Below are 14,243 nucleotides of genomic sequence, written 5' to 3'. Positions count from 1 at the left end.
ACATTTATTTTCATTTCTTGAAACTTCTTTTTTTATATTATAGTTTTGTACAGTTTAATTTGATTTCGTTGAAAGGTTACGTAATAATGTAGAAAAATGTGATATATAAAAGGAAAACGAGCATGTTTTAAAAATTATAGACCAACAAAAAAAATTCTCATACGACCTCTTGTTTCTGAGTTATATGCCTTTAAAGTTGAAAAATCAGAACTTATATTGTAAGTATATTTTCTAAATTAAACATTCGAATATTATAAAATTTTGATGGGTGATTAGGTATGGCCATGTAGTATGTCTGGCGGAATAAATAATTCTATACTACTATCTGAAGACCAGGGACAGATCATGCCCAATAGTTAACAATTCTCAACTTTTACAAGGACCGTTTGCCATAAAGAAACATTCTTAAGAAAATTATCATAAATTGTAATTATTTATTGAAAATAGTTACAGGAGGTGTTAAAACACAAAACATTTCCAATTGAATTGCTTACTATCGAACATACTGTTACTTACATGAGGAAAAAATTGAAATGATCACTTTGGACTTTACACACTTTTGGAATCTACAGAGGATTTTTCTTCGAACTTGGAAGAGCATTCCAAGATTCTGCCTGTCACAATGGAAGTTTATTCTATCGATCATTTCGTTCCTTGTGTTGCCTATACCAAGCTTATGAGATATCTTCCAAAAAAATTAATCCATTGTATTTAATTCGGGGGAACGTGGCCTTCGTGCATGAAACACATGTTTAGAAGGTTATCACATAACATGGGTGGGAAATCATGGAAGTAGAGAATTATGCAGCAAGACTGGCCTATGCTAGTTGGTTTATATATAAACAACAAGTTGATGATACATTTGTTATAAAATTACTGTTTACTGATGAAGCTGGTTTCACATGAAATGGTTTTATTAATTCCCATAATTTAGATTTATGGACAGATGAAAATCCTCATGGTACAATTTAAATAAAAAATCGACATCGATTTTTTGTTAATGTGTCAGCATGAATAGTGGGTAATAATCTAGTAGATCCATATTTTTTTTATAATTACCTGAATGGTCAGCGATACTTAGAATATTTTCCAACATGATTTCCCTCCCATGTTGTGTGCTATTCCTCTAAACTTTCACAGAGACATGTGGTTCATGCACGATCATCTTAATAACATTTTTCCTAATAGACGAATTAGTGGGGGAGATCAATTCAATCGGTCACCATGTTCCCCTGAATTAAATAGAATGGATTAATTTTTTTTAGTATATCTCAAAAGCTTGGTATATGCAACATAGGTAAACACAAGAACGATAGAATAAACTTCCAGTGTGACACTATAAGGCAGAATCTTGGAATGCCCTTCCAATTTCAAAGATATATCCTCCGAGTGTGTAGAAGTGCCAACTTCGAACATTTATTATAGTTTTTATTTGATAAGTTGTAAGCTAACCAACTAAATTGTTCTACATATCAATTTTTTCCTTATGTAAGTAATTTATGATAATTTTCCCGAATTTTTTTCATCAAATCCCGTAACACTCCGTATACCAGAGGTATACAAACAAATCTGTAAATCGTAGATTTCCCAACACCAAGCTTACTACTAACTAATCCCACTGTATCATTAAAACTTTTACATAAATATTTGTCTATGAATGATTTGAACCAATTAAATAATAATGTTTTTTTTATCAACTGTTGAGGGCGTTTACAAGGCCATAATCGCAATAGAATTCGCTACAGCTTTGACACTGCATCATGCAAGTTGCAACTAATCTAAACTGTTAAGAATACACAACTTGGATCGTATTTTGGGTGGAATTTGTTGAAAAGAGAATGTTGGAATTGAAATAAAACAAAATTTCTAACCTTATTGGGTACACATGAGAGTTTTGAATATTTTTAGAGGTACACCATTTAAATTACGCGGTTGATAAATGTAAAGAATGCCTTTAACAGATGTTAACAGTTCTAATGGAAGCCCCATTATGTTGGTATCTAATACTAATAACAAGTTGTATATATTTGTAATTACTTTAAAATCGTTTTGAACTAGTTTAGTGGTTTCCAAAGACTTTTTTGACTTCAACAACCAATTTTTCAACCTCTAAACCATTTCTCCAACTTCTAAACCAGTTCTCCAACTTCTAAACCAGTTCTCCAACTTCTAAACCAATTATGGTTGGGTTGAGTTCGGTGTGGTGGGTGGTGTGGTGAGGGTATGAAAAGAATAGGGTACAACGGGGGTTATGCGGAGTATCACAGAGTTCTCATTTGTACCCTACTAACCTTTATTGCCACATAATAACTTATATATCTTACGATACGGCTATGTAATCTTTAATACACAGGGCTTTCAGCCAATCCAAACCTTTTTTCTATTGTTCTGCATAGCTTAGCAACGACTAGTATTATGTTGTTTAATCAAGGCAAGCACCAGGTCATCAAAATTTTTGTGTTTTCTTTGTACTTCTGGGACCATCGTCGTAATGAAAATACTTTGTATTGACATCTTAAAAGACGAAACAATATTCCTTTAAAGTCAGAATTGACACGATTTCAATCATAGGCGATTACCATGAAAACATATTTCTGGCAACAAAGGTATATGCACGAAAATATACTAGTCGAGACCATCCGCAAAAGATAAATTATGAGATAGTACATGCAAGATTTCCTGCTACAGGTAATGTTGCTCACACGAAGCAAAAGAAGATGACCGTTACTACCAACAAATACTATGGGGTTAGCATCATTAGTTGAGAATCCAAACATAAGTACCAGACAAATTGCCAGACATATGTAAATAAGTCAATCTAGTGTAGGAAGGATTTTTAGAAAATGAAAATATTATCCACGGAATGGATTTTTGTTTATGGACCCTTGATCGAGTCCCAGAGACAGAAGCCTATTTCAAATTTGTGTACTAAACTTCAGCAATAAAACAAAATGTACAATAAATAACTATCTTCACCAAAATTCTTATACAGAAGGATTTGGAAAGGTAAAAAGGAAAAGATTGTTCGTCAACTCGATCGCTTCGCTCTTCTGGTCCTTTTTCGTGATTTCCTGCTTCTGCTGCCACGAGAGTTTATAAGTTCGTAATACGCACTTAAGGTGTAGAAACTCCAAGATCCTGAATTTCACTTCCGACACAATACGAACTAGCTCATTTTCGAAACCAATGCGTATCCTACTGACTGCGCGAATTATATTTTTTTCAATAAAGATGTGAATGAATTGCACTAATCAACTGTGTGAATTTATGGAAAGATTGAAATAAAATTAACGTTATGGCACTTTCTTTAACGTTTTTTTTATTTTTTTCTCACTCTTACCATAAACAACCGCTTTAAGCCATAAAAACCGGTGAAATACAAGGTACTTTAAAGATAGGGCGTAGAAAAAAAATATTATAGCATTTGGTTCATTTATGTTTAATTTAATATTTTATAATAAAAACCTTATCTAGTATTCATCGATCTTGCCCTACTAACAACAAATTTGTCCTCTACTAACATTAATGTAACACAAAAACACTGTTTAACTGCATGGGCATGTAGCAAGGTATTTTATATTATCACAAATACCTTCTTTAAAAGTTTTCGGCTTTTTTTATATATATATTTTGTAATTATATTTTAAATTATATTTATTTGCAAAGAAATATACGCATGCTCATATTCAATAAATTCGTTTCCGATTTTATATAATCGTTTCCATCAACAGAATTATCGTTTCAAATCAGTTCCACCCATTGCAGGTCCCATTCCAGATCCTTTACTAAATTGGGTCACTGAGCTAAGTAATGTATCTGCAGCTCAAAAATGGGTGCTACTGACGAATTTAAAAGCAGCTGCGGTGTACCAATTTAGAGTCAGTGCTGTGAACAGCGTTGGAGAAGGACCACCGTCTGATCCTAGTAACCAAGTCATGTTACCACAAGAAGGTAAGTTTTATCTTAAAGGGATAATAACAATATTAAAAGATTCTATAATATTTGTTGATTGTGTATTTGTTTATCTTATAAATTTATTAAACGTCCCATTTCGATAGGGAAGATTCCACTTATTTATTCTACTATATTTAAATTTTAAATATGCAAACTTTGTACTCCAATATTAGCTGCACAAAATACCAAACACATTGCTTACTATCACTACACCAGGGATTTCCAATCTAATCTTAGTGGAAAAAGTTTTTTCCCAAAATGAAATGATATACCTTAGACCACCATCGTAGAGCCATTCAAAGTACAACCAATTAATTCTTTAGTAACAAAACTACTATCTACTAGAACAGCAGAGATGAAAGTAGGAAAAGACACCGTTTTAATCACAAGGGGGATTCGCGTCCCCATTTATGTGGGGTTTAGTAGTAGACGAACTCTTTTGCAGGCTGAATGAACTCGGCACACCCTGTCAAGGATATGCAGACGACATATTCATCTACGCAAAAGGGTGCTTTGAGAAAGAGGACTTAACTATACAAAAAGATGGTGTCGATCGGTGGAGATGAACATCAACCCAAACAAGATCTACATAATTTCCTTCATTAGGAACTCCATCAAAAACTCAACCTCAAGTCTATCAAGCTAGACGGGAAAGTAATCGAGTGGAAAACAGAGGGGAAATATCTGGAAAGAGATAATCACCAAAGTCACAAAAGTTCTGATGGCGTGTAGAAAGGAATTGGGGTTGTAACCCAAAGATCCAGTGCAGGGTTTTGGAGTACTAGAACTAGTCTGAATACCACGAAGTACAAAGACTAGCTTGCTTATGTGCAACTGTAACCATGAAATCTTAGCCAACAGTTGCACTTGAAGTGATTCTAAATCTCCCACTTCTCCACATAGTACTGTAAAGCGTGGAAGATAAAACATCATTTAGAATGTTCAGAGACAGAATTATCAAAGAAAACCCGTTCCTAAATAATGAATAACACTGGGACATACCTCAGGATGCATAAAAAAATTTTAGCTTTGAGAAAAAATTTACTTTACTTCAATACTAAGCGGTAAAAGTAACTGGGATTATAACACCATGTAAGAAATGAACAGAAATAAAATTAAATGGTATACGGACGGATTAAAAACAGCAGATGGAACTGGAACAGGAGTGTACGGACCCAGAACCAAACATTCTGAAAGCCTGAACAGCCCACCAAGTATTATTCAAGCAAAAATCTGTACATTTGAACAATTGAGGCAGAAAAGCCTTTTATGACCCGAACCCTTCTGTGACATCAGCTACAGAACAATGGAAAGAGCACTAGACAAGAAGGTAGATAGGAGCAAGACTTTTCTGGGAAACTATAACCAGAGTAGATCTGCTGAGTGTATCAACCTAAGTAAAAACAATCTAGGAATACTAACAGAAGTTTTATTGGGCACTGTCGCCTCAATAAACACCTGAAGACGCTAGACCTAGTAGATAATGTGGCGTGCACGTTTTGTTGCACATTCATTGTGAAACACTAAGGAACTCCAGAGCACTACACCTGGGAGCGCTTGAAAAAAGAAGAAGGTCTTTGGGTATTAAAGCCATCCCACATTCTAGACTTTTTAAGGGATTAATGGATCAGTTGTAAACACTGGGTTCTCCAGTATAGCAGCAAGATCCTTTGGATTGCAGTATATAAGAGACCCCAAATCTATATATACAAAGGTATATAAAACAAACTATAACACTATCTATTGAAATGTCTATTTATGGAAAGCCACAAAAAAATGAATAGACCTGTTATAACTGTTCCACCGATACATAAATCTGAAGCAAACTGGGTATTTGCAGAATGTGTTTGCTTTTTCTTCAGTCATAAATCTAATACCATAAGATCATTTTTATAAACTCCATATCAGTTATCACCAGCTCTTTATCACCAACAAAAATTCGCAAAGAAATAAGCAATCCCAATCCATATAAAGCACCAGGTTATCACCTAATTAACTATTATATTCAATAGCATGCTAGTTAATACAACTATCCTATCCAGTGCAAGCTCGCACACATATTAATGATCAAATAACCTAACCTGGAAAAGATTCAACCTAACCGAGTTTTTACAGACCTTATTCCCATAATATCCAAGGTCTTCAAATGGTTATTATTGGAAAGAATAGATGCAGTGACTCCCATTGAAGAACTTGTTCTAGACCATCAGTTTGGTTTCAAAAAGAAACGCTCATCAGCAATGTCAGAAAATTGCGAAAAAAATCAAACAACACCTACAGTATTATACTCACTCATAACACCTACTACTCAATTATATCTAATCTTTAAATCATACCTAGAAGATAAACACATTAGAGATAAATTCGAAGAATTGTCAGATTATCTTGAAATAAATTCAGGTGTACCTTAGACCAAACTCAGTGTTTGTCTATGTTTTGGGAATCCCTACACTACACCAATACACCAACACTCTTTAATCAAGTTATCGTCTTCATAAACCAAAGGTAAACTGAGTTCAGTTTTGTTTCACTGACGTTTAAATTAAATCTATTTCCAACAAAGTAAGTTTATTGTAGTTACAACGTTTCCTTCTACTTTTATAATTTGCTCATTTAAAAATCATTCATTATCATTATTTTAATATCCTGCATTAAAGGACAATATTTTTGAACACTTGTGTCGTTAATTTAACATTAACCTGTTTTTTCCTCATTTAAAGCGTCACTCTCCAATCGTTTTTTTTTCTCTTTTTTAATCAAAACTTTTATGGCGAAAGTTGCTTTTGTATTTAACTTTAAATGATGTAGAGTTAGTAGTTACCAGTGAAGTGCAAAAATATGAAAAATACAAAATTCATATCAATGCGAAACAGCCCTCTATTACTAGTACTAAGGATGGAGACGCCTTGTCAGTCCTAACTGTCAACGTAATTCCTCCGAAGTCCCCTTGGTCACCTCGCACTCACCCGTGGAGGTACTCCATGACTGGAGAAATATTCAGGCTTTCAAATATGATTCTTCCACTTGGTCAAATCATAGGATTTTCCTTCTTGTGTTAATACGAGCTTGACAGTTTTAGAGGATGTGTATAGTAGTTTCCTTCACCACATATCCTGTAATTACTCCTTTTATGTTTCTACTTTTCCTTTTAGCTGCATTATTTTCGCAACCTATGAATGTATTATCCTGTCTGCAGCCTTATAAATTCAATGTTTCTTCGGCAGATGTAACATTAATGAGGTTATTACCTTTTGCACCAAATTGAGCCGCGCTAAGTTTGGTCTGCATAATACAAACGTGTTTTTCTAGGAGAAGAAGATGTTCTTCACACCCTTAACGCTTGTATACTCCTTCTTCAGCCAGTCAGCTTCTTTGATCAATCCATGTGATAACTAAGACCATTTCTTCTTGGTCCTATTCCTCTCTGCTGAGAAAATTGATCTTAAATTTCCTGTTAAATAGGTACGTCAATTGTGGGTTCGTACTTTTTTGAGGGTCACGTGACGGGCCAAATTTTTCTGGAAATACTCGAATATTCACGTGGCAAATGGACAACGATCCACCACTCGCGAATATCAGTCATTTCATGCAGGATGGAGCTTCGCTGCACTACGCGTTATGTGAGTACCTTGAATGGATAGGTAGACGAGGATTCGTTGAGTAGCCGATGCGGTAATGTGACCGGAATTTGAAACTCTTGGTGGATAGCTTGACCTGCCTCTCCATTGAGAATCGTTGCCGCATTGATCAAAATTGACATCAATTTGAACACTTACAGTGACTTTTCGAATCCTTTTTGTAATTTCTTTTAATAAATCAAGATTGATAAAATTCCACATTTAAAGTTTTTCCCAATTCTGAGGTATATCAACTCTACCAATTTCCTTCCTCCTTTTATAGCCAATCCAATTAAATCGAATATTCTAGTATGTTCTTGGGATACAGATTAGAACGCTCCAGAATTTTACATAACTGCGTATTTATGTAGACAAAGTTATAGAAAAATATAAATAATGAAAAATAATGTCCGTTGAAAGATATTTCAATGAAAATCAGGAATGTTTTCGATATGTCAGGATGACTGACATTCTCTTGTCAACGATTATCCTTTCCAAAATTGAATTCTCACTTTTTTATTGTAAATTTCAAGATTTTGGAGATAGATGGTTTTCAAATGAACACATTGTTTAATTCGGAACAATTTTAATACTTTATGTTCGCGTTTACTTTTAATGCAACAATTCAGGATGTTCTAACGTAGAGATGATTCTGTTGAATGGCCAGTCTTTCATGTTAATGGACTTTGTAAAGTTGTGTATAACTGCCAAATAGAAAACTCTGACTCCTTACTAATTACAAAATAATAAAAAGCAATGTGAAAAACGTTCTTCTAACCAATTGTCTTCTCTGATGGTGCTTCATTACCAAAAGTTAAACGAAACGCTTCTATGCATTATTGTTGTATAAGCATTTTTTAGAATTATTAAAAATTATCCAACGTACGCCTTCACGAGTGGCTTATTTTAAACGTTCTAAATAAATAGAATAATTTGAATAATTACGAGACAGAATTAATTTTTTTCTTCAATTTTTTCAAGAGAAATTATTAAATTTGAGGTGCACGTGCGCTTGTGCACTTATATACAAACTGCTGTTGCTTTCTTTCAAACCATATATATGAAAATACAACATCGGGATAAACGAGTAACATGAAATGGGACGTTGAAACCATGAGTCTTTATTCAGAGGATTAGGTTGTACAAGGGTTAGCAAAGAATTGTACTTCGTTAAGAGTTTCGTCTAAAAATATTTGGTCTCATTATAAGTTGATTCCCTCACTTTGTCTGTGCATATTTGGAATTTTTGTACAAATTTATGAACCTGATCGCCAGAAAAAATAATAATAATGACGTCATATGTTTATATGAAACATCGCAACTGGAAACACTTTGAGAGTTCGAGAATATGAAAAAAATTAACTATTGGATTTGTTCCAAATTACACCTAACCAAAATTTGTTTTTTTAAAAGAAGGTGTTGGTCATTAAAAAAACAGGAAGAATGGCAGTTATCATTGGTTTATTTGAAGACGGGGGGCAAATATTAGAATATATATCATTAAATAAATTCTGATTTTTTCCGTTTGTATAGTTCAGTTTCAATTTTTGCAAAATCATGCTTTAGTGTATCAGTAAATTGTTTTGATGTTTTTTTCAACCGTACAGGCAGCTCATATACATTTCTATTTAAAGGTGGGATTTTTTGTTAAATTACTATTTATGTTTACGCATGATAATTTTTAATTTACATTTTACATCTTCGCCTATGTAAAAGTCTTGTTTTTTTATATAAACACATACTTTTTTAAACGTTAAATATTATATAGAAAATTGAATTAACATGTTCTCTTCTTTAAAACTTAACCGAAAGGAAGAATCCATGTTTTTATTAGTAATTTAGCAGAGTTAAATTGTTTTTTATGATTATTGCCCGAAACAATTCGACTAAAATTGAAGATTTTGAAATAACAAACTATTTTGTGCACGGTACGATCGATTATGTGAGTAAAAATATTTTCTCAAAATTCACAATGTTCGTAACCACACACGACTGATAATGTTTCAATGCACTGCAACCAGAACTTTGATAACGTCGGTTGATTTTTACATTATCCCATTGGTTTCTTCCACCACTGTGATATTGAGCAGATTTATCATCCACCCAGAAGTTTAAAAGAACTTCTCCAAATATTGTTATATATTACACCCTAGTGAATGACATACAGGGTAGTCCAACGAAAAGTTTGCACCTAGCTTTTCTCTTTTTTTTTGTAATTAAATTCAAAAATACTCGGAAACGTCGATTTTGCTTTTGAGGGGGACACATTTTAAACATATTCGATCTGCGTCTTAAGACCCCTAGCTGGGGTGAGTAACAACCCTAAAATTTTAAATGGAAAGAGAGGTCGACTGATATATTATTTGAAGGGCATAAAATTGTCTTTCTAATAATACCCTATTTGTTGAATTTTACTAAAACAATTAATGCGAAAACGGCTTTAAAGACATTAAGCCGATAATTTTGGTATTAACGAAAAATACAAATAAGTTCTAATTATTACAAGTGAAAACAACTACAATTATTTCTAAATTATTTAATTTAAAGGAAAACGGGATTTCAAAAACACGACATTATTTATCAGAACTAAATTCCTCACTAATCGTTTGCTTTTTTTGTTGAAATAAAAACTGCAGATACGTGTAGGAAAAGAATTTACACAGTTTATTTTAGTCTCTTCATTGATTCTGTTTGGTTGCTTTTCAAGTTATTTTAATTTCACGGTACAAAATGAATCCATTCCAGAACGAGTCGAAATAGTTTAACTTTATTTTTAAAATAATAGTTGTGCTAGACTTACGACTCGCTTATTTAATGAGAGACATCCCGATAAAAATGTGAATGATGTGCACGTTGGTAAGTTAGTTAAATAGCTTATAGATATCGGATCTGTCTATAATGTAAAACACCAGCCGCAGAAACAGATCAGAAATGAAGCTGTGTTAGGGCGTGTTGAATTGGATCATACTCGTCAACTAGCTGAAGCCTCAGGTGTCTCCCGTTCGTCCATAATACGAATTTTAAAAGCGTACAAATTTCATCAGTACAAAATCAAACTAGTACAGGAACTAAATGAGGATGATCCTGATAGAAGGCTGCAATTTTGTGAAACAATGAGCCAGATCCGCAATTATTATTTAACATTTGTTTTTCCGACGAATGCACATTTTATTTGAATGGAGCTGTAAATAGGCACAATTGCCGTTACTGGGATGATAGTAACCCACATTTATTACGTGAGGTTCATACCCAATATCCTCAAAAAATAAACGTCTGGTGTGGCATATTGAGAAATTATATCATAGGACCACTTTTTATTCCTGGAAATTTAACTGGTAAAGTCTACCTAAACATGAATAAAGATACAATTGATCCTTTAATAACACAAATAATTGAAGATGACCAAAATCATACTGCTGATCGGCTTCATTTTCAGCAAGATGGAGCACCTGCGCACTATGTGGCTCCTGTAATACAGTTCTTAGATGACTGGTTTCCTGGACGATGGATTGGAAGGAGGGGCCTAATTGAATGGCCTGCCAGGTCACCGCATTTATCGCCTTTAGACTTTTTTCTTTGGGGACTTAGAAGATCTTCGCCAACGGGTTACAGCAGAGTGCAGAAACATAATACCTGATATGCTACAAAATGTTGGAAATAGATTTGAACAAAATCTGTATTATTGTATGGAATCAAATGTGTCAAATTTTCAACATTTGTTAATTTTTACAAAGCGTGTTAAAAATAACAAACATCAGAATGTACTAACGATTGCAGTTGTTTTGACTTGTAATAATTAAAACTTATTTGTATTTTTCATTAATACCAAAATTTTCGGCTTAATGTCTAACGCTGTTTTCGCATTAACTGTTTTAGTAAAATCAACAAATAGGGTATCATTAGAAAGACAATTGTGTGCCCTTCAAATAATATATCAGTCGACCCCTCTATCCATTTAAAATTTTAGGGTTGTTACTCACCCCAGATAGGGGTCTTAAGACACAGATCGAATATGTTTAAAATGTGTCCCCCTCAAAAGCAAAATCGACGTTTCCGAGTATTTTTGAATTTAATTACAAAAAAAAAAGAGAAAAGCTAGGTGCAAACTTTTCGTTGGACCACCCTGTATAATAAAATAATAACGTCTTGAAGCATTTCTACCAGCTTTGCTCACTAACGAAGGCGGATATTATTAATTTTATTTTATTCAAATGGTCGATATTTGAAAGTTGGGGCTGATTCTTGATGATCTAATTATGAAGTGAAACTTGCGTAACCACACTGAAACATTATTCGACTAGTTATACTGCTTCGATGTTCGCTGCAGCCAGAAATTCTTCCAACCTTGCTTTGAACTTCTGTTTAAGCTCCACGTCTGTGCTGATGATTATAAACTCTCCTCGCATTGTCACAGTAGCTTTTGGTAGTTAGCCAACATCAGTCTGAAAAAATATTCTTGTTAAGACTTCATTTTTCTCACATTACTGAACAAATATCCGAAAGCTCATAGAAATTCTTCGAAACTTGTTAACATCTATAACACCGGAAGAAAAAAGGGAAACAAAAAAGATCTTTAGATCTCATCCCTAGAAATTCTGTGTCTTGTTCAACCTTTACACATCCTTATACATGACGAAGAAGATAAAGGAATTGGAAGCAAATATTGTAATAGAGCAGCAACTACAAGATTCAGCATCAACAACAAATTCATTTGGAAATAACAGCGATCCACTCCTGTGTGTCAAAAGATGGGTAAAAACATACCAAGTAGCCGTAAAGGCACTACATTATATGTAGGGCACTCTAGCAACTATGTAATTGTGAGTGTGCTGCGAACACAGTTGGGGACTAAAATAGAATGTCGTTGGACCGGATTGCGGCGTTGTAAGAACAACAACTACAACAGCCACTAAAAAATGGGTGTAGTACAACTATGGAAGAATTAATATATGAAACAGTTAATTGAACAATCGCCAACATTTCGAACTGATAGGTGAAGTCAGGAAAATGGCCAAAACTCTTGATAGTCTGCTCGTCTTCGGGTTTGCCTCGCCAATAGAAGATGATTCTCTTCTTCGTGCCAAAATGGGTGTAAACCTCTTGGGACCACGAGCAATCCATTAAATTTGCTTTTGTCTCCATTTTTACTTAAGAATCATCTGGTGTTGGAGGATTTCCAAGGATGATATCTGACTTAACGAGCTCAATTCGAGAAGGTTCTCGTTCAACAAGGTTAACCAAACTGCCGCAGGATCGATTCTGTAGTTTACTTGTGCTATTTCGCCGCTCTGGCTGCCTGACGGAACTGACCAACGGAGTCCTCGTGTAAATTCTGTTATAGGAAAAAACTGCTAATACTATATCACTTCGATAGTTCAAAAAAGCAGTTCGCAGAACTGTGAAGGAAGCGGTACCATCAGGAGTGGATCGCAATTGGAAAGTTATAACAGCACCCCTGCGGTTTCTAGATCTACCGTCGGCTTTGAGGCGTCCGTAACAGGTTGTTTCCATTATTCCCTATCAGGTATACCTATTCTGAATTTGTTGTTGAAGCTGAATCTTATGGCTGTTGCTCTATTACATTATTTGCTTTCAATTCCTCTATCTACTTCGTCTTTTATAAGGATGTGTAAAGGTTAAACAAGACACAGAGTTTTTAGGTTAGGGTTGCGATCTAAAGATCTTTTTTGTCTCCCTTTTTTCTTCTATGAGCTTTCGAATATTTGTTCAATTATGTGAGAAAAATGAAGTGTTTCGATCCAGTCTTCTAACTTCAGCTATGATTTGACAAACATTCAGTAACGAAAAACCAGTTATGCATTATAATCATCACAATTATTAATAATTCTGTTTAGTCGTTAAGATATTTGATAGATTCTAAAAAGTTTTAAAGACTGAGAATGTGTATATGAATTTCACATTTACCGTTTTATTGCAATTGCATGTTAATAAAAAATTCCGATACATTTATTCTATATTCACAAGGCAAACATTAAAAGAACGGATGTGTAATTAAAAAATCATGTATTTCATAAAAAGGAAAATTATTCTAAGAGGTGAAACCTCAAATACTATGAAGAAATTTTTATTGTGACAATTAGTGACGCTGCATCTATTGCAACTAATACATTTAATATCCTCATCACAGTTTTTAAACCCTCTGACTAAAAAAGCCTTAAAAATATGTTTATGATGGTAACTACTGTTTACGAGAGGTTAAGTCAGTTAAGGGCGAGATAAACAGTTGAAAACGTATAAAAACTGGACAAACTTGTGTTGGGTCCATGTATTCCACCGTATTCTTTACCACACCTCGTACAGTAGTTGAATATTAATAGACTACATGTATACGCCGCATTAATATTGATATTATACCATAGCTCAGATTCCAAACGAAACATATGAAAACATTGTTGCATATTTAGTTATTATGTTAATTGAAATAATACACATGAAGTTGAATGAAAATAAAGTACTAAACATATTATTCACCGCTACCGCCACATTAACTGAAGATAAACTGAAATTTACACATACCTAGTTCAAACCCACTTCTCTCCAAATCCATTTCTCAAAGAACGATGTATTCCGTAAAGGGCTTCTAATCTCCCCCCATCTCTTCCGATGGATTCGTCATTCTTCCCTACTGTACGTTCTTGATTCCACTTCTAT

The 14,243-nt window shown here is 33.9% G+C and overlaps 1 protein-coding gene across 2 annotated transcripts in view; it reads left to right on the top strand.

The window, feature by feature from the left end:
• The window catches only part of LOC130448166 (protein sidekick), a 582,707-nt gene that overhangs the window by 523,310 nt on the left and 45,154 nt on the right, over positions 1–14,243 (top strand). Inside the window, exon 12 of one of the 2 annotated variants that reach the window (XM_056785411.1) lies at positions 3,766–3,951. In XM_056785411.1, the coding sequence (XP_056641389.1) occupies positions 3,766–3,951 (186 nt within the window). Of the gene's footprint in view, positions 1–3,750; positions 3,952–14,243 lie in introns of both variants that reach the window. The other variant, XM_056785410.1, reaches the window with a different exon arrangement.

Source organism: Diorhabda sublineata, chromosome 8 (assembly GCF_026230105.1).
Source record: "Diorhabda sublineata isolate icDioSubl1.1 chromosome 8, icDioSubl1.1, whole genome shotgun sequence".
In the NCBI taxonomy this organism is placed as follows: Eukaryota; Metazoa; Arthropoda; class Insecta; order Coleoptera; family Chrysomelidae; genus Diorhabda; species Diorhabda sublineata.
The sequence above is the reverse complement of the archived record's forward strand: the minus strand, read 5'-3'. Positions and strand labels throughout refer to the sequence as shown.